This window comes from Salvia miltiorrhiza, chromosome 1 (genome assembly GCF_028751815.1).
Source record: "Salvia miltiorrhiza cultivar Shanhuang (shh) chromosome 1, IMPLAD_Smil_shh, whole genome shotgun sequence".
Taxonomy (NCBI): Eukaryota; Viridiplantae; Streptophyta; class Magnoliopsida; order Lamiales; family Lamiaceae; genus Salvia; species Salvia miltiorrhiza.
The window spans coordinates 12,743,188-12,755,648 of NC_080387.1; the positions used below are offsets into that span (position 1 = coordinate 12,743,188).

At 42.0% G+C, this 12,461-nt stretch overlaps 2 protein-coding genes across 2 annotated transcripts in view; both read left to right on the forward strand.

The window, feature by feature from the left end:
- The window catches only part of LOC131006624 (pathogenesis-related genes transcriptional activator PTI6-like), an 812,544-nt gene that overhangs the window by 643,956 nt on the left and 156,127 nt on the right, over positions 1-12,461 (forward strand). The gene's annotated exons all lie outside the window — the stretch shown is intronic.
- On the forward strand, positions 342-3,336 carry LOC131021492 (uncharacterized). Its single transcript, XM_057950739.1, has 3 exons — positions 342-2,205; positions 2,548-3,059; positions 3,307-3,336. The coding sequence occupies exons 1-3, from the start codon at positions 342-344 to the stop codon at positions 3,334-3,336; spliced, it is 2,406 nt and encodes an 801-aa protein (XP_057806722.1).

The window sequence follows — 12,461 nt, forward strand, 5'->3', positions numbered from 1 at the left end:
TCATAGTATACACTTTTGTACAAAAGAAGTCCTCGTTGAGGCAATTTTCACGGTATATATATGATGGGCCAAAGTGGCCATTTTTGACGAAATGAGTAATGAGATTACTTGTTTTGATGCATTGTTATGAAGCAATTGTCAATTTGAAAGCATTGATTGAAAGCAAAGTACTTTGACGCATTAAGTATACTCTATGTGAAAATATATTTTTATATATGTATATATATGTGCATATGTGAGATGCATGGTATGTTGTGAATTACTCAGCTATAAGACTAGAGTAAGATGATCCTTGTCATATAGAGGAACTTATCTTTTGATCAAACTTGTAGATTGTCATAATGCCTCCACGAAGAGTAAATAGAAATATACCCGAGAATGAGGAAGAACCCAGAGAACCTACGCCGCCGCCTCCACCTCAAGATAGGAGAGTGGAAGAACTTTTCTTAAGACAGAACCCACCGACTTTCGCAGGCACGGGAGACCCTGCCGAAACGGAAGAATGGATTCGTGCTATGGAACGAATCTTTCGATTTCTGAGATGCAATGACGCAGAACGTCTTATGTGCGTGTCTTACCAGTTGAAAGGAACCGCCGACTATTGGTGGGAAGCAAAGCAGAAAACTATGGCCCCGGAGCAGTTAGATGAACTCACTTGGGAGCTTTTTAAGACTGCTCTGTGTGAGAAGTTCATACCCAGAAGTTATAGGAAAAAGAAAGAGATGGAGTTTACCACATTAAAGCAAGGAAATAGAACTGTAGTGGAGTACGATCGACTATTCTGTGATCTGGCTCGCTATGCACCGTATAGAGTGGATACGGATGAAAAGATGTCCGAGTTGTTTTGCGCCGGACTGAGGCAAGAGATAAGAGTTGTATTAGCAAGTCAAACGGCACTTTCCTATGCCGAGGCCTTGAACAGAGCTCTAGATATGGAGCTAGCAATGCAGCCGGAGAAAGCAACACACGCACCAACGCCTCCATCAGGCCATTACACGCAAGCATCAAACACTCCCTACTCTAATCAAGGACAGAAAGGAAAACGCAAATGGGATAATCATAGAAATGACGGCAAGAAGCCATGGCAAGGCCAGAATGTTCAGCCTCCCTTCGTGAAGGGCGATAAGTCTTTTTATGGTGGACCAGCGACGTCACACCCCGGACACCAAGGGATACCCCCTTGTCCTAAGTGTAACAAGTTACACACAGGAGTGTGCAGAGCTAGAAACCCAAATTGTTTCACTTGTGGAAAACCAGGGCATTACTCGAGCCAGTGCCCCAACCGACAGCAAGGGATGAGTGGAGGAAGACCCAATCAGTTTCCAACCCCACAGCTCAGGGCAATGGAAGGAATTCTCCCTCTACCTCAACCACTACAGCAACAACCTTTTCGCCGTCCAAACCAGCCTCACAAGCAGCTACCTGCACCGCAAGCAGGAAGACCACAGCAATATCAAAGGATGTATGCTATCAATCAGAAGAATCAGGATAAGAACCAAGGAAACCTAACAGGTATTGGGGAACTGAAAGGTGTACCCATTGTTATTCTCTTTGATACAGGAGCATCACATTCTTTCATCTCACATACCTGTGTGGATACATTAGAGTTGAATGTAGAACCAGCCCAGTTACACTTAAGGGTAGCCACTCCCTTAGGGAAGTTCACCACCGTTACACATGTGTGTCCTAACTTGGAATTCGAATTAGGACCTCTTAAGCTTAAGGCTAAGACGTTGAGATTAATGCGAATGTGGACCACAGACATCATTTTGGGAATGGATTGGTTAGCAGAACACCATGCGGTGATACAGTGCGAGCAGAGACGGATATCATTCCAGCCACCAGGCGAGGAACCCACATGTTTTTATGCCATCAATAGAAAATGGAAGAAGACACCTATCATCTCTGCAGTGCAAGCGAACAAGATACTAAAAGAAAAAGGTGCGACAGCATATTTAGTATACTTGAACCAAGAAGAGGAAGCACAAGTGAAGATTGAAGATGTACCTGTAGTGCGGGAGTATCAAGACGTTTTTCCTGATATTCTACCAGGTCTACCCCCGAACCGACAATTGGAATTCACGATCGATTTGGAACCTGGAGCAGCACCAATATCCAAAGCACCATACAGGATGACACCAGCAGAATTGCAAGAACTGAAGTTGCAACTACAAGAGTTGTTGGATATGGGATTCATTCGACCCAGTGCTTCACCTTGGGGAGCACCGGTCCTGTTTGTCAAAAAGAAAGATGGAAGTTTAAGATTGTGCATCGATTATCGAGAATTGAACAAGGTGACCCTAAAGAACAAGTATCCTTTGCCACGTATAGACGATTTGTTTGACCAACTTCGAGGAGCACGCGCTTTCTCAAAGATAGATTTAAGGACAGGGTATCACCAATTGAGGATACGACCTGAGGATATTCCAAAGACAGCATTCCGCACGAGATACGGACACTATGAGTTCATAGTGATGCCATTTGGATTAACAAATGCCCCCGCCGTATTCATGGATCTCATGAATTGAGTGTTTCACGAATATTTAGATCAATTCGTGTTGGTATTCATAGACGACATCTTGATTTACTCAAAGAATGAGATGGAACATGAAGAGCACCTTAGAACAGTGCTAGAGAAGCTAAGAGCTGAAAAACTTTATGCTAAGTATAGCAAATGTGAGTTTTGGCTACGAGAAGTCAATTTCTTAGGCCACGTCATTTCAGCTGCAGGAATCAACGTGGATCCTGCCAAAGTTCAAGCAGTGCAAGAATGGAGATCACCAACGACACCTCACGAAATTCGTAGCTTTCTAGGATTAGCAGGCTACTACCGTCGTTTTATACAAGATTTCTCCAAAATAGCCAAGCCTATAACTCATCTGCTCAAGAAAGAAGTCAAATTCTTGTGGACGAACGAGTGCGAACAAAGCTTTCAAGAATTGAAGAAGAGGTTGACCACCGCCCCAGTACTAGCCGTCCCAGAAGCAAACAAGGAGTATACCATATATACAGACGCATCAAAGAAAGGACTAGGTTGTGTACTGATGCAAGAGGGAAAGGTAATAGCTTATGCCTCGCGACAGTTTAGGCCACATGAAGCAAATTACCCGACACATGACCTAGAGCTAGCAGCAGTAGTGCACGCATTGAAAATTTGGAGACACCACCTTTATGGAGTAAGGTGTGAAATTTACACCGACCATAAGAGTCTCAAATATTTCTTTGAACAGAAGGATCTCAATATGAGACAAAGAAGATGGCTAGAATTAGTCAAGGACTATGATTGTGGAATCAATTATCATCCAGGCAAGGCCAACGTCGTGGCAAATGCCTTGAGTAGAATGGAACGAGGAAAGTTAGGATGTATCCTAACCAAGGAAAATGACTTGGTCAGAGAATTCGAAAGATTAAGGTTGGAAGTGGTATTTCCACCGCAAACCACAGATTTGATCATAGCGACACTCAGTGTTACCCCCGATCTAAGATCAAGAATTGTTAGTATGCAAAGAGAGGATGAGAAATTAGAAAGATTGCGGGTGAAAATCCGTACCGAGAAGCTTGATTCATATCAAGAAGCAGCAGATAATGCATTGATGTTTGAGGGAAGAATCTGTGTACCCAATAATGAGAAATTAAGAAATGAAATCATGAGTGAGGCTCATGACCCGCCTTACGCAGCACATCCAGGAGGTACGAAGATGTACCAAGACTTAAAAGCAAGATTTTGGTGGGAAGGCATGAAGCGAGACATAGCTTCATTTGTAGAACGATGTTTAGCTTGTCAACAAGTGAAGGCGTTGCACCAACGACCTTATGGCAAGTTACAACCGTTAGAAATTCCAGAATGGAAATGGGACCACATAGCTATGGACTTTGTCACTGCTTTGCCAAAGTCGAATAGAGGGAATACCGCCGTTTGGGTGATCATAGATAGATTGACAAAAAGTGCTCATTTCATACCAATTCCTGTCACGCATGGGTCTGAAAAGTTAGCTCAAATATACATTCGTGAGATAGTACGTTTGCACGGAGTTCCAATGACGATTACCTCCGATAGAGATACAAAATTCACCTCACGATTTTGGATGAGCTTACACAGAGAATTGGGTACTAAGTTGAATTTTAGCACAGCTTTTCATCCACAGACGGATGGGCAGTCTGAAAGAACTATACAAGTTTTGGAAGATATGATTCGGACTGTAGTGTTAGATAGAGGAGCTCAATGGGAACAAGTGTTACCCCTGATTGAGTTTGCCTACAATAATAGTTTCCAAACGACTATTAACATGGCACCATATGAAGCCCTCTATGGAAGAAAATGTAGATCTCCGCTTTACTGGGATGAAGTAGGAGAAAGAAAAGTGTTAGGTCCTGACGCAGTGGAAGAAATGATCACAACTGTGAGACAAATTCGGCAACGAATTAAAGAAGCTCAAGATCGTCAAAAATCTTATGCCGACACTAGACGCACAGAGATTCAATTCGAAGTGGGAAGTAAAGTCTTTTTGAAAGTTTCCCCTTCTCGAGGGATTCACCGCTTCGGTATAAAAGGAAAGCTCAAGCCTAGATTTATAGGCCCATATGATATATTAGAAAGAGTAGGCCCTGTTGCCTATAGACTCGCGTTACCTCCAAATTTCGCGAATGTTCACAATGTCTTTCACGTGTCGCAATTGAGAAAATACGTGTTTGACCCGAAGCATGTTATTCATCGAGAGGATATATCTCTCGAACCAGACCTGAAATACGAAGAAAGACCCGAAGTTGTGTTGGATAGAAAGATCCAACAGTTGAGAAATAAGTCAATTGCCCTGGTCAAAATACAATGGAGACATCACGGGCAAGAAGAAGCAACTTGGGAATTGGAGGATAAAATGAAGGAGAAATATCCAGAATTATTTCCCGAAGGTGAGATTTCAAATTTCGGGACGAAATTTTCTTTAAGGGGGTAAGGATGTAACACCCCGTATTTTGAGAAGCTATTTTATGCCCTAGCTCGTATTTAATTTGAGTTATTAAATAATAGCTAGAGGAATAATGCACATGGGCGAATAAATAAGATAAGATTTTTGGGAGTTAATAGGCGGCAAGATTATTTTTCTCGGGCCTTATAAATCCTATTATAGAGAAGCCTATCTTCGCCCTATATTTTAATTGAGATATCTATGTGATATTAATATTTTACGTGGTAGAATATTCACATATGATTTTTGAGGCATTGTTATTACGATATTAGATATATCATAATTGAGATAAGTTTTTCCCACACGGAAATAAATATATTTCCGTGGGATATATTCCTACACACTAAAGTAGTGAAGCATATGTGTATGCATTTTTCTATATCTCTCTCTCTCAATCTCTCTCACTCTCTCTCACTCTCGACTCTCTCTCTATCTCTCTCACTCTCGACTCTCTCTCAATCTCTCTCACTCTCGACTCTCTCTCAATCTCTCTCAATCCCTCTCACTCTCGACTCTCTCTCAATCTCTCTCAATCTCTCTCACTCTCGACTCTCTCTCAATCTCTCTCTTTCTCCCTAAATCTCTCTCACTCTCCGTCTCTCCCTCTCTCCTTCCCCTCACGCACACTCCTCTCTCTCCCTCATTACTTCATTCCTCCCCCATAAATGTTGCACACATGCAACATTAAAACCTAACCTAAAAGGCTAACCTAGTTAGCAAACACAATCCCAAACTTTAAGCTCTCACACCTCTCTCTCATATCTCTCTCTTTCTCGGCTCTCACTCCTCTCTCCTCCCTCCTCCTCTCTTCTCCTTCTCTATTCACCTAATAGGATGACATATCCACCATTACTCCATCTTTGACTAACAAGATAGTGTAGTAAAGGAAGATCAACAAGCACATGCAAGTCTTCTCTCCCAAATTTTTATGGTAGAAAGATACAAGTGTTATACAGACTCATGTAAAATTTCAAAGCATTTGGACAACGTTTACTAATTTTTAAAAATCCTAGCTTCCAGTCGTGCCAAACTGCCGAATCTGGTAGACTGTGGGAAAACACCCATATCTCTTAAACCACTTGGAGTTTTTCAGTCTACTTTTTTTTTAAACGAAACTAGACTCAAAGAGGTTTTCATCGGTATAAGTCTCGAATCCAGGCGATTCCTGAGTTAAAGCAGTTTATTCGTTAAAGTCGAGACAGAACAGAATGGTAAACTGGAAGGTCCGAAAATTTTACTTTGATTTTGTGTTAAGAAATTTTTAAAGGGTTTTGGTGGAATTATACACCATGATATGGCATGAAAATGCTACTAGAAAGTTTTATAAATATTTTTCAAGGCTTATATGAATATTTGGGATTTTCCCCACAAGGAAAAAGATTTCAAGTTCATATAATGACTTTTAAGTCATTTGATTATTAAGATAAGTTATATGCATATTATGTGAAATAAGTGATTATTTGAAGCATGTATGATTAAGTGATTTTTGAATGCTATTTGCCTAGGATTGAGAGTCCTTTAATTGGATAAGATATCCGATTATTTTGGGAAGTCCAGTTGGGTAAATAGTGGAGAAGTTATAAGATGAGATTAAGCACATGATGAAAGTTTAAGCTTAAGTATGAGATATGAGTTAGATGAGATTCTAACTAGAGTTTATTTTGTCACATGGCAATCTAAAAACGTGCGCCACTAAAGGTTCGAGTGACGGCCGGCGTTAGTACGACCCCGAGCGTTACGTCATCGACTCCTGAGACAGGTGGGCTTTATTCTAACTCTATTATGGCAAGCTACCATAATAACGAGTTCAAATGCAAAGTATTATGAAAATAAAGCATGATGAAGCATTATTGATGAGTACTATGAAAATGAAGCATGTTGAAGCATTATTGATGCATATTATGAAAATTGTCATCTTGCCATATATACATTATTGATGAGAATGAGATATGGTATGTTGCCTCTATGAAAGACATGATTATGATCATGATGCAAGATATCGGCCTTTGACTGATCTAGATGACAGTAAAGGTTTTGTGCGCAGAGGTGATCGTGAGCCGTCTCTAGTCGGCCGGTCACGGTGATTTGAAGGAGGCCTCCTTCTCTTCACCTAGTATATATATGTATATGAGTTCTCATAGTTGGCACATACCGTGAATATAATGTCTGCAGACTAATTATTATGATGATGCAAATGAGTTTATGACAGAAAAACGTGAACAGGTATTTTTAATCTCAGTTAAATCCTGTTGATGCATTGAAAAGGGCAAGATTGACATATAGCTCTAAGAGCAAGATTTAAATTTATTTCCGGCATGTGTCCACTGAGTGCTTTTTGGTACTCAGCCCTGCATATATTTCTAAATGTGCAGGTCTGGCTTGGCGCGAGGATGGGTGAAGGCTGTTGGAATTGTCAGTTGACAGTGTCTTTCTATGTCTCATGCTTATCTTATTGCTTTGACTCTATAAGATATTATACTCCCTGCTATATGTCTTCACACATATAGTAATGCATCGCTGCACAACTCTGATGAACCTCTTATTTACATTGCTGGTCTGTAATATCCCATAAGGGAAAATACTTCTCAAACCCTTGCTAAGTTTCAACTGCTTATTGTGTTTTATCCAAGCGAGTAATTTAATTTAGTCTTAAAGTCTTTCTTGAAAAAGAGTATAGTTGCAAATGCTTCCGCTAACGCAAGACATAAATTCTATTTCTTTCACCATTTCTTTTATTAGTCGTACGATACTTGGTATACGCTATCACTGGCTATATCGGGCTGCGACAGAAATTAATCCTAAAAATCAGTGTAATGCAATTCATCTAAGGAGTGGAACTCAATATGAAAATCATACAGAGCAGAGGAATCGCCCTTCCTCTGCAGAACCGCAGAATGACAAGGGAAAAGGCAAGGTAGTGGAGGACGAAAATGATGACTTGGAGGAGCTTGCAGTGAAACAGACGCTTCCCCCTAAGAAGGATTCGAGCTCTTCAGCTGATAAGGAGCCTATCCCTACTCCTACGTTTCCCAGGCCAGAGTACAAGCCTGTAGCACCCTTCCCGAATAGCCTGGCAAAGCCGAAGATGGATCAGAAGTTGGCCAAGTTCATGGAGATGTTTTCAAAGCTTCACATCAACATTCCTCTACTTGATGCTTTGAGAGATATGCCAGGCTATGCCAAGTTCCTCAAGGATGCAGTTTCCAACAAGAGAAAATTGGGGAAATATGAGACGATTAATCTCTCCGAGGAATGTAGTGCAGTGCTACAAAGGAAGCTACCATTGAAGCAAAAGGATCCAGGGAGCTTCACTATCGCTTGTGTGATTGGAGGGCAGAACTTTTCCCGTGTTCTTTGTGACTTAGGGGCGAGCATCAATCTGATGCCTCTCTCTATTTTCAACCGGTTAGAGATTGGAGATATCAAGCCTACCTCTATTGCATTGCAGATGGCAGATCGTTCCATCACATATCCCAGGGGAGTTGTGGAGGATGTTCTAGTGCAGGTGGAGCAGTTTATCTTTCCTACCGATTTCGTAGTCTTGGACATGCCGGAGGACAAGAATACTCCATTGATCTTAGGACGTCCGTTTCTAGCTACGGGACGTGCGTTGATAGATGTGCAAGAGGGAGATCTGACTTTCCGCGTCAATGATGAAAAGATGACGTTATCCATCTATGATGCAATGAAGAAGCCAGTTGAACCACAAATCGAGGATTGCAACTTAATCGAGTCTGTAGTGGATTCCACTGCAACCGTGAAGGATCCTTTGGAGAAGTGCATCACACAGTCCTTATACCCTTATTCCAATCTAGACGAGGCGTGTGATGAGATTTTAGATTATATTGCAGAGCTGGAGGCCGTAGAGAAACATCCCATAGATCCTGTGCCTTACATGGATATTCGCAAACCTGTTGATGGGGGAAGGAAATCTGTGGAAAAAGAATTCCCTGGGCCAGCGGATTCAACCACGCCAGCGGATTCAAACAAGACAGAGGATTCAACCAGGCCAGAGGAGTCAGCTACGCCAGCGGAGTCAGCCAGGCCAGAGGATTCAACCAGGCCAGCAGAGTCATCCAGAGCTGCCGCCACACCCAAAATTGAGCTGAAACAACTTCCAGAGCACTTGAAGTACCAATTTTTGGGTGACAATGAAACTTTTCCTGTTATTGTTTCTGCCTATCTATCCCCGTTGGAGTTGGAGAAGTTGATGCGAGTTTTGAGAAAATACAAATCTGCTATAGGATGGTCTATTTCCGACATCAAAGGAATTAGTCATTCTATTTGCATGCATCGTATCTTAATGGAGCAGGAATACAAGCCTAAGGTGCAGCCGCAACGACGTTTGAATCCGGCAATGCAAGAAGTTCTGAGAAAGGAGGTGCTCAAGTGGTTGGATGCAGGAATCATTTATGCCATCTCTGATAGTGAGTGGGTGAGCCCGACGCAAGTTGTCTCTAAGAAGGGAGGCATGACTGTGGTTAAGGATGAGAAAGATGAGCTCATAGCTACGAGGCTGGTCACAGGATGGCGCGTGTGCATTGATTACCGAGCGTTGAATGCAGCCACACGTAAGGATCACTTTCTTTTGCCGTTTATTGATCAGATGCTTGACCGATTGGCAGGATACGAGTACTACTGTTTCTTGGATGGGTACTCGGGTTACAATCATATTATGATAGCCCTGGAGGATCAGCATAAGACTGCGTTTACTTGTCCCTATGGCATCTTTGCTTTTAGGAGAATTTCTTTTGGTCTTTGCAATGCTCCTGCCACGTTCCAGCGCTGCATGATGGCGATTTTCCATGGGTTGATTGAAAATATCATGGAGGTATTCATGGACGATTTCTCTATCTTTGGATCTTCCTTTGATAATTGTCTGGACAATCTTGCTCAAGTATTGCAGCGTTGTGAGGAGGCGGCACTCGTACTCAATTGGGAAAAGTGCCACTTCATGGTCCGTGAGGGCATTGTTTTGGGGCATAGAGTCTCTGCCCAAGGATTGGGTATACCGGTTGTTATACCTTGGTACACCCTGGCCTTTGCTTGACATGGACAGCGTTTTACCGAACGGAGATCACCCGTTAGGCCCCTACTGCCCATGGTTTCGAACAGATCCTTCCGGAACCACGGGATTCAACCGAAAGAACAAATACCTCACGAATGTTTACATGTTAACAACAATTATTTCCACCCCTAAAACCTCACCAACGGAATTACTCACACATAGCGGAATTCATAAATACGAAATGAATTAAACACATCATGAGACAAATGGAAATACTTAAATAAGATAAAGTAATACCTAAGGCTACGAGCCTTGAATCTTGTTCAATGAAAACACGACGGAAAATAGGAAATAGAACTGGAATGTAAATTGTTTTGGATGCCACACACGGCGAATTAAAGTAGTAAACTAAAATAAAACGGAGTTTAAAATGGTCAAGAGCTTGTGCACGCTGCACATCATCAATCTTTTATACTGCCGAATGGTCGAGGTCTAACCTTAGCTGCGCCAGCTTCATATCTTCACCAGGATCTTCTTTCCTTCTTTAGCTCAATCCTTGATTGATCCGATTGAAGATAGCTTCCAGCTGCAAGCCTTAGTCAACCTTTCCCTTTCTTCAGATCCTTCCAGCTTCCTCCTCTTGCTTCCGCTCGCTTTCTCAAAATCTTCGAGATTCACTTTCCTTTCCTGGCTTCGGCTGTCTGCTTCGCATGGTACGTAGTGGTCAGACGGATTGCTTTCTTTGGTTTGATTCATACCAGGTGGGTTGCTCCAGGTTCCCATGCCCCAAGTTAGACTGGAGAGGTAATGCGGCCGAAGATCCATGCTGGTAAACATGACATAGCAATTTGGGTTTGGTGATGCCCATTCCAACCACATTCTTTCCGTTTCTGTTCCACCGGACCTTCCTTCCTCAACAACTTCGTTTTCCCCTGGACAGACCTGTACTGACACAAATAAAGAGAAAAATAGGGCCAAATGGCCCAAAAGTCGAAGACGCATCACACCTACACACTTAAACCACACTTGCCCTCAAGTATGTAGGTGGATTCACAGAAGACACGGACGAAAAAGTTGAAAGAAAAGAAATAAAACTACGAGACACGAAACTTGCACCAATTTCAGGATCACATCATACTAACATGCATCATTCAGTTCAGTCTAACCACAAACAGAGTAATGAACATGCATAAAGTGTGATAGTAGTCTCTTTTTCTCTCAAGTACTGGCTAAGTGTATACACTTTTAATTTACTGTGCCAGTTCTTCTAAGAGTTTGATTGAAAACTACAAGTGGAACACACTAGTATGACTCATCAGAGGGTCTTTATTTTGGTTGTAATGGGGTATACGGAGCAAAGGTGGGATAAATATGGTTCAGTGGCTAATTCAGTATCACCCTTACTCAGCATACATGTTCAGTAAAGCTACAACCAACCCTTTATTCCTTCGCTTTCACTAAGGTTCATCCTTTCTTTGATTTTTGGCAATAATTTTCATTCATTTCATTTTTTTTTGTGCCCAGATTTTCTTTCTTTTCTCCAGTTCCTTGTTTACCATTTCATGCACTCCAACAATTCTTTCTTTTAGATAAAGCAATAAAAAGGCTCAAGAAAGAATGAATTCGGCTCAAATTGGCATAACAAGGGATTCTTTTCACATTTATCATCAAAGAAGAATCTGGGGCCCTAATCAAAGAAATGTGCCCAAATCACACAAGCCATTACTAGCAATATAAGTTCTCAAACAAAATCTAGATTCCCTAACACAGCAAAGTCTCACCAGAAACATGCAATCTTTCATAAATTTGGCTCTGATCTCACTGGTGGGGTACTATCTGTAAGCTCGCAACTACTATCATGCATATCATACTCAACCACCAAATCAAACCATAACCAAATCAGCATGCATATTCTCATCACCATCAAACAGTGCAAGTAAGACTCGACTCAAACAAGACTCTAGAGACACTAAAACAAGAAAATCAAAAGATAAAACAAAACCAAATCTAAAAGTTCAGGGTAAGAAAACTTAATTGTCTTGGTCGGAGGATCTCTCTTCCGCATTCAGCTTCTCCTTGATTTCTTTAAAACCAGCCTCCATTACTTTGAATCCTTCCTCCATGGTATCCCTCAGAGTGGCCACTTCTCCTCCCAGCATCAACAGCTCGTCCTTGATCTCCTTCAGTTCGACCGTTACCATGACAATCTCACCACTGATCGGGCGAGAAGTTCCATGTTCCTTTGCAACTTTCGGTTCAGGTCTAACTGAGCTGCCCTCCGGTTGGACCAGACGGTGGCCGCCTCTTTCATCAACCTCAACAATCCGCCAACGCACAAGACGCCCGATATCAAGGAGTCAGGTTTCTGCTACAGCTGCTTCATCTGGGGCCTTATGATTGAAATTTGCAAGTTTCTTCGCCAGGAGGGTCACCAGCGGGCATAGGGAGAGGTACTTGTTGGTATGGGTTACCCCATACTGAAACTGCAT